Source organism: Miniopterus schreibersii, assembly GCF_964146895.1.
Source record: "Miniopterus schreibersii genome assembly, chromosome: 2".
NCBI lineage: Eukaryota > Metazoa > Chordata > Mammalia > Chiroptera > Miniopteridae > Miniopterus > Miniopterus schreibersii.
The window spans coordinates 186,205,971-186,223,186 of record NC_138102.1 but is presented as its reverse complement, the minus strand read 5'-3'; the positions used below and the strand labels follow the sequence as shown (position 1 = coordinate 186,223,186).

Sequence of the window (17,216 nt, the reverse complement as noted above, 5' to 3'; positions counted from 1 at the left end):
TCCCTGGCACCACGTCCCCGGGGAGGCATCAACATCAATCGCTGTCTCTCACCATTAGGTGCAACTCACACAGGTGCCAATCCAATTCCGAGCAGGTCGTAAGTAAATACCCTTGGTTTCCTTTCTAATCCACTTTCTTCATATTATCATGACCCCGCTACTTGCAAGGTGGCAGCACTCCCCTCCCATTACGGGAACCCGCCAACTCGGCCCCACACTCAATTTCAGAATCTAATTTGGTCCCGGCTCGCGGGACGGAGGGAGAATGGAAAAGCCCAGCGTTCGTGGCCGGCGATACTAAAGCAGGAAAATCTACCCGGCGACCTTTACGAGGCAGAGAACACACGCAAACGGTTTCTTAAAGGCAGATGCTTTTCTCCTGAAGGCCTGTCTTGCTGACGCGTGGGGCAGGGACTCCCGACCAGGACCTGGCATGCCGTGCAGCCGTGAGCTGCTCTGCACTGACCGTGTCGTGCTGGTGAAGGCCACTGCTCAGGAGGCTGCCACTGGTCACACTCGGGGTCAGGGGGTCACTCTCCTGGGGACAGTCCCCTGCGAGGTGACAGCAAGGGGGAGGGGCTGAGACAGCCCATCAGTGATCAGCCCAGCAACTGCTGAGGGCAATTTAGTTTTCCACCTTCACTTTCCACACACACGGTGTGGCCACGCTGGCAAACCTGACAAAGCGAAGTTTGAACACAGCACTGACGTGGGGAGACATCAGTCAACTAGTCCCTGCCTGTGTCCATGAGACGCCCATCAACAAAGCCACCCAGGCGAGCGCCTCGGCCCCTGCGCCTTCCTCCCAGTGAGCCCGCGCCACACACCGCCCCACGTGGTCAGTGAGGGCCCGCAGGCGATGGAACCATCCCGCCTCCACCAGCTGAGGCCCGCGGTCTCAGCCATGACCGCTCAGCAGTCGCCTGAGTGCCCAGCCCTGGGGGTAAGCCTGGGCACGCCCCGCTTCTCGGCGCAGCCAGCAGCCTGACTTTGGGACACGCTGGGCTGCGTCACGAGCCTGAGTCGTGGCTGCTCTTCCTTTCCCAGGCGGCCCCCAGGGGAGGCCCCGCCGGCGCCCCAGCCACAGTGGCCGCCTCTCGCTCAGCCTCGGGGCAGGTGAATGGGAGGCGGGAAAAGGTCAGAGCCCTGGGCCGCTGGCGGTTCTCAGTCCTCACGACGTGACCGGGGCTGCAGGGACGCCCTGCAGATGGGAACCTTCCTGCTGCAGGTTTTGCCTCAGGCAGGTTCCAAGGGGTGACCTCCAACGCTGGACAGCAAGTGATGCTGGTGGCTGTGGGGACCTTTCCAGACTCAGATGAACCACCCTGCCGTCTGCAAAGGACAAGGATCTCTGCGTGGGTGCACCCCCCCAGCACATGGGCATCCCTGAGCCCCAGGGCTCTGTCTGGCCCCTGACAGACTCACACGTGAGCGGGGACAGCAGTGACATGCAGTGGAGGGACCCAGCTCAGAGGTGCGGTGTCCAAGCCCCAGCCCTCCTGCTATCCTGACCCCACATCCTCCATGGGACATCCTTGGACACTGTGAGCTATGCAAGCCCCGTACCCCGTGCCTCAGTTTCCTCCCATCAACGGGGACAGTAACATACCCCCGCATGGCGAAGTTCACACGGGCAGAGGCCCCGTCGCCGCCAGAGCAGGAGAAGCCCACGCTTCCTCAGTGAGTGTTACTGTGACTGCTGTTAGCAGCAGCAGTGACACGCGGACAGGTGACATTTGTGCTGAATAAATTATCAACCACGGGAAGCGGCAGTTCAGCTAACGAGGTCGCAGGAAGTGGCATTCTCACTGCCAGAACGCCCAGGGAGGCAGCGACCACACCTGACTCTCCTGCCACGAAACCTGGCACATGGCGGGTCCAGGGCCAATGTCTGAGGAAGGGACTGTCAATCCCCCAGCTGCTGAAGGGACCCCAGCCCAGGGCACCGGAGCCCACGTGACAGAGCCACGCCTGTCCATGTTGACAGGCTGCCAAGAAGCTGGAGAAGAAAGAGCTTTTTAATGTCTTTGGACTAGATCTTCAAATTCTAACGCTGCTCTGGTCGGTGTGGCTCCGCGGTTAGAGCGTCGGCCCTCAAACCAAAGGATCAGGGGTTCAATTCCCGGTCAGGGGCACATACCTCAGTTGCAGGTTCACTCTGCAGCCCTGGTCGGGCACATGTGGGAGGCAACCAATCCTCACATCGTTTCTCTCTCTCTCTCCCCCTCCCTCCTCCTGCCTTTCTACTCTCTCAAAAAAATCAATGGACAAAATAAAAATATCCTCAGGTGAAAATCAGAAAAAAAAATTCTAATGCTGACACAAAACAAACTGTACTTAACCTAAAATGTTCCCCAAGAACTGACTGGACCATGAGCTGCTTGGTGCAAACCACAGAAAGGCCACCGAGGACCCGTCACCCAGCAGTGTCAGGGCACGTGCTCCTATCACAGCCACCATGCGAGCAGTGCTCTCAGAACCTATGACCCCATGACCTCGCGTACAACTGACAGACCCAGGGCTGCTCGGAGGTGACCACATCCCGAGGGTGCCCAGGTGGGTGCTGTGTCACACTTCGGGCTCAAGCAGCAGGAACCGGCAGTGGCCAGCCCGGCCGGCAGGGTATACGTGAGCCAACGTGTGTGGAGGTGGGACGCAGGCTGCAGACAGGTGACAGACAGGAATCAGGCAATATTTGGTCCTGCAGTTACACCAGGCCTGTGGCTGGCCTGTCTGCCATGCACGACGGGGCTCCGTGGACACGTGTGTCCCTCCCGTCTGCCGTGCACAATGGGGCTCCGTGGACACGTGTGTCCCTCCCGTCTGCCGTGCACAATGGGGCTCCGTGGACACGTGTGTCCCTCCCGTCTGCCGTGCACAATGGGGCTCCGTGGACACGTGTGTCCCTCCCGTCTGCCGTCCACAATGGGGCTCCGTGGACACGTGTCCCTCCCGTCTGCCGTCCACTATGGGGCTCCGTGGACACGTGTCCCTCCCGTCTGCCGTCCACAATGGGGCTCCGTGGACACGTGTGTCCCTCCCGTCTGCCGTCCACAATGGGGCTCCGTGGACACGTGTGTCCCTCCCGTCTGCCATCCACAATGGGGCTCCGTGGACACGTGTGTCCCTCCCGTCTGCCGTCCACAATGGGGCTCCGTGGACACGTGTCCCTCCTGTCTGCTGTCCACAATGGGGCTCCGTGGACACGTGTCCCTCCTGTCTGCCGTCCACAATGGGGCTCCGTGGACACATGTGTCCCTCCCGTCTGCTGTCTACAATGGGGCTCCGTGGACACGTGTGTCCCTCCCGTCTGCCGTCCACAATGGGGCTCCATGGACACGTGTGTCCCTCCTGTCTGCTGTCCACAACAGGGCTCTGTGGACACGTGTGTCTGTATAGAAGACACTGAATCTCAAATACTTAGTCTGCATTCTTAGGCTGTAAGATGTTTCCTAATTCCCACATGATTACAGTTGAAAGACAATATTTTGGATGTACTAGGTTAAGTAAAATATTAATTTCACCCTTCTTCCCTTCATTCCTATGAGGCTGCCAGAAAACTGAGTATTTCCCACGTGGCAGGCATGAGGGTTCCTGGCGTGAGTCGCTCTGACAACCCTGCCCCCCCCCCGTCTGCCCCGCCGACCTGGGGGACACCACCTGGGACAGCCTCCCTCCTGGGGACACATGGGGACAACAAGGCCTAGAAGTTCCCCGGTGGCGGGAAGGGCGTGAGAGCCCTTGGGGCCGGCTCCTCCTGCAGGTGAGAGACGGGTGGGCTCCCACGCACACAGATGAGCAAATTAGTCCTGACGGGCCAACGGCCCACTGGCCACCTCTCCTCTCCTCTCCTCTCACTGGCTCCTGCCCTGGACTGACACTGAGTCAGTGGTGGGTAAGTCATGGAACTCATTCCCTCGCATCCACGCGTGCAGCGTGGCTACGGAACCCGGCTCAGGCCGCTCGTGTGTGCGAGGCAGGCCCGGTGCCCAGGGACACTCGGGCTGGGGGCAGGGCAGCGGCACCGCAGGCAGGAGAGTGACCACACGGAGGTCAGTCCATGGGGCCCCCACGCCCTCCGGGGGACGCTCCCTCGGGGTCTGAATCCCTAAGTCCACTCCTGCATCCCCCCGACTCTGACCCCTGCAGACCCCACCCTAGGAGAGGCCCCTGCTGTTCAGTGTGGTGGCCGCGCTGTTCCTAACGCCCTCCAGGAGGGGTGAGGGGCCGGGTGGGCTGTCCCCACGGCTGTTCCTGCCTCCCTCCCTCCCAGGCCGCCCTGTGACACGTAACGTCTTTGACAGCCCAGTTTGAAAACCTGTTTGAAAACCTTGTCAAGTTCTGGAGCAAACCAGCACTAATGGGAAGATGGTGACAGTGGCAGGGACGGCCAGCCAGCTGCCCGCTGGCGAATAGCAAGAGGCACAACAATAGAGGGACCTTCCGGGGCCTCTGCTGGCTCAGTGAGCTGCCCTGTCCTGTGGTTAATTTATTCTTTCTTTCCCAAAAGTGGAATTCTAAGGAGAAAAACACCCCTGGGTGCTGGACACGCGAGTCGGGCGAGTCCCAGGAAGCAGGCGCTCTATTTCACGTCGCAGGTGGATGTCCCATCAGCACCCAGAGGACCACCAGGCCCCAGCCCTCGGCAGCGCTCGGCCCGGACACCGCTGGGACACAGGCTTCCCCACTGGAGCCACACACGAGGACGTGCCACCCAGGGACCCACTTCCAAAAGCACACCTGAGCGGTGCTGACGTTGACATCAGCAGGGCCGGTCCAGACTCACTAGCAAGTGGTCCTTCCCTATAATATAAGTTGTAACAGCTCTTAAGTCCCCAAGCAGCTCCGCATGTTCTCACATGTTCTCTCACATGTCCTCACGTGGACCTCCCGCTGCCCGACTGAGACGGGGCAGAGCGCAGGGAAGGAGGAGAGCACCGGAAGCGCCAGAACCATTACAAAGCGTGACAGGGGACCCCAAGTGACAGCACTCACGAGGTTCCGGGTCCCCACGCTGGCTCCTGGTGAGGAGTCCGCATGAAGGAAGCGGCATTCTGTACCTGACCCGACCCTGCGCCGCTCACAGCCCCTGGGAGGCCACGGGAAGTGCAGCCCCACGGTGTGGGCTCCACAGGCCAGTCCCGGTTGACCCTCAGGTCACCTGCACAGACGGAGGGAACATGGGGTGGGGGTCCGTTTTTATGTGGACGTGTTCCAACTCCTTTGGGTGAACAGCAGCCGCGTGCCTACTGGACCGCGTGGGAAGAGGGGTCTGTCCTGTAAGGAACCACCAGGCTGTTCCTCGGTGGCTGCCCACGTGCACGCCCACCAGCGGCAGGGTTCCTGCTGCTCCCGCCCCCCAGCACCCGGTGTCAGTGTCAGGCCCTGGCCGTTCTCACAGGAACACGGTGTCTCGCTGTGGTTTTAACTTGCATTTTCCTGACGACACAGGATGTGAGCACCTTTCCATCACATCACTTGCTGTACGAGTATCTTCTTTGAGGTGCGTTCAGACCTCCGGCCGTGTGCGAGCTGGGCCGGCTGTTTTCTCGCTGTTGCGTCTGAAGAGCTCTCTGCACGCCCCGGGTGCCCGTCCTCCATCAGGTGTGTTTACAGAGACTGTCTTCCCGTCTCGGCCCATCTTCTCGGTCCCCTAACACTGTCCCGCGCAGAGCAGAGGTTTTCATCCCAGTGACGCCCGGCCTGTCCCTTATCTCTGGCCGGGCTATGTCTTTGGTGCTGGGTCTAAAAACTGGTCGCCGCACCCGAGTCATCCAGGTCTCCTCCTGGGTTACCGCCTAGGGGTCTAACGGTTCTGTGCCTCACATTTAGGCCCGTGGTCCACTTTGAGTTAACTTTGGTGACGGCCTGTGTGTAGATTCTCTCGTCCGCCTGTGGATGTCCCGCTGTCCCAGCGCCGTCTGTAGGGGAGACTGTCCCTGCTCCAGGGTGTCGCCCTTGCTCCTTGGTCGGGGATCAGCGATTATACGTACGGGGTCTGTTCCTAGGCTCTCTGCCCTGTCCCTCGATCTAGGTATCTATTCTCTCATCAACACCAATAACTGAATGAGATGTTTACTGATGTCTGAGACTTTGAAAGGTGACCTCACAGAGCCGGGGTGCAGGCTGGGCGGGGCCAGGCTCCAAAATGCCTGTCACCCTCACACTGTCCTCACACTGGGTGGCAGGGCAGCCGGGGCAGTGTAGCGGTTGGGAGAGCGCTGGCTAACCAGAGGGGCACCCAGAAGCCCCGGGGCCCTCGGTGTCCAACTGGGGGGCCCTGGCCCCTCTCATGTCTGCCTGGGTACTGCCTCTGGAGGTGCTGACTCAGTGTGTTTACAAAGCACCTACTAGGTCCCCACCTTCTCATCTAATCCAACAGACTGAGAGACACGTACTACACCCATTTTACAGATGGGATCCCTGAGCGGGGAGAGTAAATGGCTGGTTCACAGCCAGGAGGCAGAGGTGCGGCTTACTGGGCCCTGCTCGCTGCCCTCTAGGTGAGCAGATCAGAGCACAGCTTTCAGATGGGCCCGGCGTCCAAGTGGACAGGAGGGTCCGGGTGGGCTGTGTCCCTGCTGGGCCGGAGGGCATGTGCGTGGGGCAGATGGGACCGGTCCTCACTGCCAAGAATGAGGCAGACGGTGGATCTGAGAAGAAAACGAACGTGACATGTCTGCTAGTGCGGCTAGAAGACGTGGGGGCCCCATGCCTAAGGGGTTTATCTGAAGCCAGTGAGGAGACTCACGGTGGACAGAGATGGGGCTGGGCCAGAGGGCCCGAGACGTCCCTTGAACCTGGAGGTCTCGATCACCCTGGTCCAGAGCAGGCAAGCTGCACCATCAGGAAACTCCCCGGAGAATCATCAAACCCTAAAAGAACAAACGTCTAAAAGCCCGACTGCCCTCAGCCTCCCACCCTGGCTACCACCCCTCCAGCCACCCCCTTCCGGACCTTTCTCCTCAATCTGGACTCTTGTCTGTGGGGAGCTCCTGTGGCACCCAGGCCAGCTCTGCCCATGCTCCAGCCTCCATGCACCCTGGGGGCAGAGTGACCCGATGCCAGGTTCTGTCCCCGCAATGGAGCTGGACTGCCCAGGGTCAATCTCTTTGAACCCCAGGTTTAGGGACAGGCCCACCCTCTGGCCTGGCTGTTTCAAGGATGAGACTGTGAGTGCACAGAGCACAAAGGACATGCAAACCCCAGGCAGCCATGGGATGACTGAGACCTGAGCCTCTCCCTTTGGAGACCGGAGCGTAAGGACCAGCTGACAAGTGGCAAAGTGAGTCTGGCTCTGGCACTGCCGTCTGCACCCCAGGCCCCTCCAGCTTGGCACAGAGGCTGCCTACTGGCCAGCAAGTGTGGGGGCACATTGACGGGGGTGGAGTTGTCAATGACTGGTGAGCTATCTCAGCACAGAGAACCACACGAGGCGGCCCGACCCCGGGCCTGGACCCAGAGCAGCAATGGAGAGACCCCAGGGCCGAGCCGCCATTACCAGGCGGCACCGCAAGGGGAAGCTGGGCGCGAGCACCCCCATGCCTGGCCAGCAGCCACCCAAGGGCCCTTTCTGGGTGATCAGGCGCCTCCTGAAATGGCCCCACTCGCACGTCTCACCAACAGGGAGGCCCGTCTTAGATAAGTGCAGCCAACTCGGCGCAGGAAGCGGCACCTTTCAAGCTGAGCAACTTGACTTCTCAATTGATTTCTAAATACACACAGCTCAGTTTCTGCTCAAACTATGTCAGCTGCTCCCACGGAGAAGAAACTGCGTCTTTGTGGCTCCCAGCGCCCATCTCCGAAGTAACAGAGGTATCATCATGATAAGTATGAAGACACGGACGTGGAGGGGTGACACAGAGCCACGGGCTGGTGTTTAGGCGCGAGGCTCTGATCGAGAGTGATAGTGTGACAGATGTCACCTTACTCAACTCTGTGACAGGTTCGCACGCTGGTGCTTGTGCTCGGCAGGAATTAGTTTATTACAACAGGATTATTTAGAGACAAATTCAGCATCGAGCAGCACCTGAAGCAGACATGCCCGTGAGCAAAGGGGCCACCGATGTGGGCACCCAGCAGACAGGACGCGCAATAGGAAGCCGACTCCCCCCCCCCCCCCCCCCGTGGCTGCAGAGCAGGTGAGGAGCCGGGCAGGCGTGGGGCTACTCATCGCCTGAGACCCTGGGAGAGGTAGGGGTGCAGGAGCCGGGCCCTCAGGCAGCACATCCCAAGTGACAGATCGGGGTCCACCAGCCAGTAGGGTATCAAGATCTGGGTGAACTCCTGCCAGGAGGGCGTGTGGGAGGTGTGACCATGAGTGGCACCAAGGCCGATGCCAAGTGTCCTCTGAGATGCTTCCCTGGGAGACCTCTGCCTGGAGAGCCCGGCTGTCACATGGGCAGCACAGAGCTGGGGGCAGTCAGCCTCTGGAGGACGGGGGGCCTGGTGTCTCACTGGTCACTACATGAACCCAGCAATAACCGGGCACCCACAGCGGTGCTGAGCTCACACAATAAACACACAAGGTCAACTTCCAGCAAAAGCTCGGTGAGGGACTCACGGGGGCCTTGGCCAGGACAAGGGGCCCAATCCAGGCTGGGCACCAGGTGGGATGGCCACAGACCCAGGAGCTGGCCAAACAAGGCAGCTGGCAGCACAGAGCTGTCCACTGACACCCAGACGGCTGCCCGAGGAGGCTCCCCAAGGATGTGTCGACCTGGACAAGGGGAAGAGGCACCTGGAGCCCCTCAAAGGGACAGTGTGCTAGGCAGGGGCCTGGGGGACCCAGACAACACGGTGCCCAAAGCTTCTCAAGGAGCACATGCCCACACCAGGCCTGATGCAGGTCACCGTGTCCACTGCCTGAGCCAGCGCCCTGGGAGGCCAAGCAGGAGGGGTGGGACCCTGTGTCCTTGGCCAGGACCCAGAGCACACAGCAAGCAGTGCTGGGCCAGGTAGGTTCACTGCCACTGTCACGGGCTGCACCTCAGTCAGCGAGGGCAGGAGGGCCCCGAGGTGCCCCACTTTCATAACCCTTGACTAGGAAGGTGGGTTTGAGTGCGGTGTCTCGGAGTTCCCATCCTCTGAGCTACAGGAGACTGCGGACCCTGTCAGGTGACACTGACAATGACGAGGACACTCCTGGGAGCACCTGTGCGAGGACCCAGGTGGGGCGCAGAGAGTGAGGCTAGAGCGGTGGCATCCCAGCTCCCCCAAAATGAGATGGATCCCTGGGAGGGGCTGCCCAGTGGGCAGGAAAGATGGGGTGTAGTGGGGTCCTCAGCTCCCTGACAAGGGGCCACAGCCAGCAGCTGATGTCCACAGCATTCCCAGGTCCCAGCTGCCTAGCCCTGGCCCAGCTGAGAACCACACACACTAAATGAGAGAAGAGCAAATGTTTTTTCTGTGCACGAGGAATTAAAAGATCAATGCACCTTCTTCTGTGTGCTTTACCTCAAAAAACAAACACCCCAAGACTGAGCTAAGAAATCCTACCATGTTTGCCCTGAAAATCCTCAAACTAATTAGGGTGACAAATGAATACTCCATATAGACCGAGGGCTTTGGACTGACAGTGGACTGCAGGGCAGCCCAGAGGTCGCCTCAAGCACCAGCTCATCTCATGTGTCTGCTTCGTTCTCCATGCCGGCTTGAGGGGTGAGGACCTGGTAAGGCCCGTGGCCAGGCTCTTACTTCATGCCGGACCCCTTCTCGGTGCAATTTTATCTCCAGACTAAATGCGTTTCGTGCCCACGAAAGGCTGCGAACGGACGTGTGACAGCTGAGAGGGAGACGTTTTAATCAGGCCCAGGATGTAATTACATTTCTTCAGGGACCGAACAGATGAGCTGCTCCAAGTTTGTCTGCCTTAGATATCAAACACCATTAATGAGATAATAAGGGCCTTTCAATTAATGATTTGAACGGTGGGTGTAATTTTTCCTTTAATGGCAGAACTAATTCACGGGCAGAACTGAACAAGGGAGAGAGGGGCTGGCAAAGCGTAGAGCTGTGGCTGCCCCGACCCCACTGCAGGCAGGCTCATTCTGAGGGAGGCTCGGCCCGGAGACCTCGGAGGAGCTGGGCTGGGCCGGGGATGTGTCCTGGCCTGGAAAGGAGGGGCTTGAGTCCTGGGGTTAAGACATCAACCACCCTCCCTCGAGGTAAGAAATTCCTCTAATGAAAGGAAGGAGGGAGGGAGGGCCTGTGTGAGCGGGCAGGAAGCCATCACTGGATCCATGAACAAGACAGCCAGCTCCCCCTCCCTTCCCAGCACTTGCCACGAAGCCCACCGCCACCCCCAGGGCCCCCTGTGGGAAGGGGCAGGAAACCGGGGAGAGGTGACATGGATGGTGGGTGGCAGGCAGGCAAGGAGAGGCCTGACTCACCCCTGGAGTCCAGGTGCTATGGCTCAGGAGAGACTACAAAGGCCGCCTGCCCCAAAGAGAAGGAACACCAGGCACCTCCCAGGAGACCAGGAGCCCGAAGCCTCACCAGCAACCCGGACGCAGCCCAGTCCCTCCCTCAACGCCATCACGCACATTATTTCACTGGACAACTGTGAGGCAGACATGCCTGCTTTTGAAGCACTGGCTGTGCCCCCGACCCCGCTGACCACAGAGAGAAGCCCAGCCCCCGTGAAAGCCAAAGGTCCTCGAAGGAGACTCAGTTGCAATCAGGAAGCACTAGGGTCATTGTGGGGAAGGAAATACAAACAAACCACATGTGGCCAAGGGGTCGTTTCCTTTCTTTGAGCAAGAATCCCCCCTTTGCAAACACAGAAAGGGGCTGTTTTCAGAAACCAGAAAAGAACAAAATGAATTCTTCCCCTGCCTCGTCTCGTGCAGGCTCTGAGAGTGGGGGTGTGCACGCGTGTGCACGTGTGTTCACGTGCGCACGCGCGGGTGTGCCTCTGTCCATGTGCGCATGCATACCCATGTGTGTGCACACATATGCAATGGATGTGCCTATGTCCATGTGCACATGCATATCCATGTGCGTGTACATGTGTGTATCAGTGTGCATGTGTGTGAGAAGCAGTGACTCTGAGTCTCTGCTCTGTCCATTGTCTCTTCACCCCTTCCAGTAACTCTGTAGGTGACCTACTTACCACCACCTCCCTTCTCTGCTGAGGATGTTCCAGAACCTACCACGGTCCCCCCACGCCCTCTGGGTCTATAGGCAGATGCCTTGGGCCACACGCCCTACAGCCCCTCCTAGGAAATGGGCTCTGTTCTTGGCCCTGGGGCAGGTGGGAGAGGCAGGTCTGGAGGATGGTCTGCACTCGCCAGTACCTCCTCCAAGCCTGTGTTCCTGACCTCCCACGACAGAGACCCTTGGTTACATTAGCCCTCAGGAGGCAAAGGGTCTGGGCCCCCAAAGCTCCGGTTCAAGAAGAGTTCAAGCAGCTGGCACCCCACACAGCCACACACACCCCGTCCCACAACCCACACTGCCACACACACCCACACTTAAATTGCAGCCACCCACAGGAGCACAATAATCCAGTTAAAGATTAGTTTTCAACTAACCCAATTTTGTCTTTAAAATGCCGTGAGATAAAGAAAGAGACAACTGATCTTTACTTTGGCATTTCATGACATTTGCTGCCTCAGATGAGCACAAGCTGAAATGCACACCTGAAGAGGGCATTAACCCGTGGAGGGCCACTCGCTCTGCGGGGTCCATCCTGACAGAGACGTAAAGCCCACGGCCCAGGTCTGTGACCCATGGGCAGGACACGCCTGAAAGTGTGGGTGAGAGGGCACCAGGGAGCCAGGACAGCCGTGGGCTTGCCCAAAAGCAGGCTGGACCTCCAGATGCCAGCTGAGAGCAGTCACCCAGGATATCCAGGGCACTCCTGCGAGCCGGCGCATGCCCCTTCATCTCCACCTGCACCAGGCTAGGTACAGGATGGGAGGTGTGAACTTTGTGTGAGTGTATGTATGTATGTAAATGCATACATTCGTGTGTTTGTATGTATGTAGACATGTGCACAGACACATGTACGTGTGATGATGGGCACATGCATGTGTAGATGTATTTTATGTGTGTGCATATGTAGCCTGTGTTTCAATGCTATACATGCATGTGGATCATGTGTGTTTTACACAAGTGTACATCTTGTGTGCATGCACGTATGTAGGTTATATGGGCAGTTTTATACACATGTATATGTGAAGTGTGTATTTTATGTATATATACATACATAGGTGTACATATGCGTATTTATGTACATGAAAACGTGTAGACAAATGTAATCTCAAGTCATGCTTTAACCCACACAGAATATACTGAGAACATATTCTCACATCAGGAACTATCATCTGAAGATATGGCTTTTGGTAATTATAAATGTCCCAGCCAGCATGTCCCCTACTCTAGGAAACTGATCTCCTAACATGGGCTATCTAGGCGGCTGACAATTACAAACCAGGGAATGACCAGAGCACAGGTAAGGCTCCTGACACAATTAGCATCGTGCCACGCCCAAAGGGAGGAGGGGCTGCATCATGCCACGCCCACAGGGAGGGAGGGGCTGCATCGTGCCACGCCCAAAGGGAGGAGGGGCTGCATCCTGCCACGCCCAAAGGGAGGAGGGGCTGCATCCTGCCACGCCCACAGGGAGGGAGGGGCTGCATCGTGCCACGCCCAAAGGGAGGAGGGGCTGCATCCTGCCACGCCCAAAGGGAGGAGGGGCTGCATCCTGCCACGCCCACAGGGAGGGAGGGGCTGCATCGTGCCGCGCCCACAGGGGAGGGGCTGCATCCTGCCACGCCCACAGGGGAGGGCTGCATCCTGCCACGCCCACAGGGAGGAGGGGCTGCATCATGCCACGCCCACAGGGGAGGGCTGCATCATGCCACGCCCACAGGGGAGGGGCTGCATCCTGTCACGCCCACAGGGAGGGAGGGGCTGCATCATGCCACGCCCACAGGGGAGGGGCTGCATCATGCCACGCCCACAGGGGAGGGGCTGCATCCTGTCACGCCCACAGGGGAGGGGCTGCATCCTGTCACGCCCACAGGGGAGGGCTGCATCCTGCCACGCCCACAGGGAGGAGGGGCTGCATCGTGCCATGCCCACAGGGAGGAGGGCAGACCTATTTCCTGCAGACCTCACTGCACTGTCAGCATGACAGGCAGCGTCTGTTTCAATGTTCAGCTCCTGATTCCTGATGGGAAGATACATTCTCAGAAAGACACATTGACAGGAAGATACATTCTCGGGAAGACAGGTTCATGGGAAGACACGTTCAAGGAAAGACACATTCACATTCACCAACAGTAACGTTCTCATTGCCCTCGTGCATTTTCCACAAGGATGCTTTTTGTTACTTGTGTGAGTTCTCTGTAAGATTTCTTTCTGTTTTTCAGCTGCCTTCTAATTTTACCATGTTTCAGACACACATTTGCCGCTTTGGGGCTGTGGTCACAATGTGTCACTCTGCAGGGTGCAGGCATTTTCCTGGTTGGGCACCTGGGGCTCCAGGTATTCTGGTCAAAAAGTAATCTAGATTCTTCTGACTGGATGGGGATGAGTGGGAGGGTGAGCTGTGGTGGGGAATTCTCAGGGAGACTGTCTCCCATTCCTGCTCCATGCACACCTAGGCCTCCAACAGCAGGACCACGCCCAGGCCGTCTGCTCTGGCTCACTAGCCTTATGCAAAGAACTTCTCACTCCACCTGCCCCTGCCCAGAATTTCCTCTCCACCCTGTGCCAGGCCACCAGCACCAGTCCCAGTGGGACATGCTCAAGTCGGCCCTCAAACACTTGTTTGACCATATGTGCCTGAGGCGGGCCCTGAGGAGCCTCCTCGACAAGCTTCTCTGGGCCCAAAATAACCCCACCCCCACCGAGGGCTGGGCCTGGTGGAGCGAGCCAGGCCCACTGCCAGGGGACATAAGACTGCACATAGGGGAGCTCCTGCCATCCCAGAGACCCCACAACACCTGGATAGAAAAGCCCAATGTAAGGCAGAATCCAGGCTGTGGGTGCTGAGGCTCGGACGGCAATGGCTGGCAGAGGCAGGGACAAGGGACGATCCCAGGGTGCAGTGCCTGCAGGGCCAGTGTCAGGACAGAGTGTGGCATCAGGGTCATCTGCAGGAGGGTGGGACGAGCCCTGGCTGGGGTCTGCAAGTGCTCCAGGGAAAGCACAAAGCTCCAGCAACGCTCAGGACAGGAGTGGACGTGGCTCCAAACAGCCCCTCCCTCCAGCAGGCCTCACAGATGCTCATGGAACTTGAGGCAATCAGGCCGTCAGCCCGAGCAAGTCTCAGAAAGCAAGGCCCAGGACACGGCAGCCCCCACCTGCCCTGCCTGCCTGCCCCCAGCACCTGCACGCACGGCGACACTCACACCAGGAGGGCTGCCTTTCTCTGGGAAGACTTCCTCCTCCAAGAAGGATTCTGTTCCCATGGAAATGACTCAAGCACATTATTTCCCATGGGGCAAATTACAGTTCTGCAGAGACCGGGGCTCAGAGCCTTTTCCCTGAATGTTTCCTGCTGGAGACGGGCTCGGGTCTCAGCCACTCCGCTGTCTCCACGGAGGCAGAATCATTTTCCTAAAATGTCACAATTGCAAACACAATTCCCCGTGCTCACTGGGACGCCCGAGGTTCTTTATTTAATTTCTGTTTTATTGTTTCCTGTCCCATTTAGCTGAGCCCTCCGGCACACACAGTGGCGTTCACACTTGCTCTCCTTCCTGCCTGCGCGACGGCAGAGCACGGGTTATCCGGCGTTTCGGGGAGAAGCGGTCTCGCGGTGCCCCCGCCCTGGCCCTGCACAAGGCTTGCAGGCCCTGGGAGTTCTTGCCGTGGAGTCACTGGGCTGCACCTGTCCCCGGCCTGTCAACCTCAGTTAGGAGAGCAGGGCTGAGGCGGCCAGCATAGCACCCTAACCAGCTGCCCAAGTCATACCCAGTCAGGGCAGGTCTCGGCCAGACAGCAAACACACCATGTCTCCCATGGTCCTCGGGGACATACACGGAGCAAGGTACCACCACGCCCGGCAAGCTGCCCGAGCCACCGCGCGGTGACCCAAGGCCCACCTCCTGGCCTGTCCCCTCACCTGAGAGACGAGGGGCTCGAGGAGGCAGCATGGTGGAGAGGGCCCTGCCTGGCAGTGTGGAGCCCAGACCCTGGTCCCCATGGTCCCCAACTGCTGGTGTTCTCTTCAGGGCACCATGGGCGGCCCCACCCTCCCAGGGCACCAGGCAGGAGAACGACCCACCCAGCACCTCAGGTAGCAGTGACCACACCCCACCGGGCATCAGGCCACCATACACAGGCCCTGGGGGTGAGGCCAGGGCTGGGGACTTGGCCCACATGGAGCCCCAGGCGGGGCTCAGAGCCTGATGAACGGGTGCGAACGTGGCTCCCCAACTATGTGGCTGAGGAAACTGTGGCTCAGAGAGGCTGAGCAATGTGCCCCAAGTCATACAGCTGCAAGGGGCCAGGCACCAGGCCTAGCACCGTCCCTAACATGTCACAGCCGGCTGCCATCACTCTCAAGGACACACAGGGGCCGCTCGGGGAGGCGTCTCTGGGAGCCCGAGAAACGGCCACACCAACAAGGCTGCCCTGGGACACGGCCAGACCTGCCGCCACGGTGTGAGGGATTTCAAGCAGCAAGGGGCCGGGGTGACCGCAGGCACGAGGCTCACAGCCCTTCCACAGACACCAGTGCGAGCCAGGGTGAATGAGGCTGCTCCACAGAGAACCAAACTGGGAATCTTTTGAAAGGCATTTACTTACCTGAAAATCTCTTTCTTCTAGTATTTCTTTCCTCCATCTCAGGAGAAAAGCAGCACAGACGTACAAGTGGAAGTGTGAAAAGCCCTCGGGCTCAGACTGCAAGAGAGAAGGCAGGAGAAGGGTTAGTGTGCAGGGCAGGCAGCCGGCGCAGCCCAGGACCTCGGGTGCTGTCGGGGCTCCAAGGGGACCAGAGCCAGTGGGACCGACTGCTTCTCCCAAAGGCCAGAACTTCCACATTCTCCTCTCATCAAAATAAGTACGATTTTCTCCTTAAGTACCGGCCACCTGGTAAACAGGACGTGACTAGCAGACCAGGGGTTAGGCAAGTTCAAATCCAGCGTCCCTGTCTCCCCCTGCACAGGTGACAGCAGCAGTAACAGGGCAGGTCCCGAGGGCAGGGAGCCCCCTGCCACAGGCGGGGCCCACAGAGGCCCGTCCCCTGCCCAGTGACGTCAGGCCGACGGCCCAGCCCAGCAAGGTCCGGGCTGTGTGCAGGCATCAGGCCGGCCGTTCCTCTGAAAACAGCCTGTCAAGGGTCAGGCTTCTGAAGATGGGGAGTCCTGGGGGTCAAGGAGGAGCACGGTTCCTACCACTGAATCCACAGTGTAAAGCCGTAAATACCTCCAGTGAGGGGGACAAGTCACACTGGAGCCCAGACGCCCATGGGAATGACATTAGAAGTCCCTGACCCCGTCCCAGCTGCCCTGACAGAGGAAAGCCGCAGGTCCCGGCCCTGACCGCCTGCCGTGAGCCGTCCAGCACGCCAGGCAGCACCCGCGGGCGCCGCTCCAGGGGAGAGCTGCATGGGACCCCGCTCCCGGGACCCCGGCACCCCCCAGTCCAGGCAGAGCTGACGGAGGGACACCCAAGGGGTCAAACGCCACGGTAGATGTGGAGCCCACCGTTTGTCTGCGGCAACAGACGGGGCAGGCAGACTGTCCAGTAAAAGGCATGGAGGCCAAAGGCTATCCGTGGACAAAATGAAGTCAGAGCCAGAACTCAAGGTGGATCAGAAAAGTGAGTGCAAAAAAAGTAAAAAACCAAAAGCAAAAATTCTAAAAATCGATACACCCGACTACACGAAAATTTACAACGTTCATGTGTGATGAAGACGCCGTAGTTGAGGTGCTTATACAATCACAGGCCAGTGAAACAATCTGCCGTGTGTACGTGACGGACAGCGGATCCGTGTCCAGAGTTCACACCCAGAGTTCAACCCCCCGAGAGTCAGCAAGAGACACCGGGCCAAGGGTCTGAACAGCCCGGGAGGTCAGGACAAGCAGGAAAAGCCGCTCCCTCGGGCTGGAGATCAGGGAGGGATGTGCAGAGAGAAACGAGCCAGCGTGAGACCCGTTCGCGGTCCCGGGACTGGGAGGACCTGGGGCTCCGAGGACCAGCGGAGGAGAGGGTGTCGGCGGGAAGGGATCCTGCGGGCGCCGCGGGTGGAGGGC

The 17,216-nt window shown here is 59.0% G+C and overlaps 1 protein-coding gene across 1 annotated transcript in view; it reads right to left on the bottom strand.

Moving 5' to 3' along the window:
- The window catches only part of TBC1D22A (TBC1 domain family member 22A), a 146,342-nt gene that overhangs the window by 2,172 nt on the left and 126,954 nt on the right, over positions 1-17,216 (bottom strand). Inside the window, exon 12 of the mRNA XM_081127383.1 lies at positions 15,766-15,861. Within this exon, the coding sequence (XP_080983509.1) occupies positions 15,766-15,861 (96 nt within the window). The remainder of the gene's footprint in view (positions 1-15,765; positions 15,862-17,216) is intronic.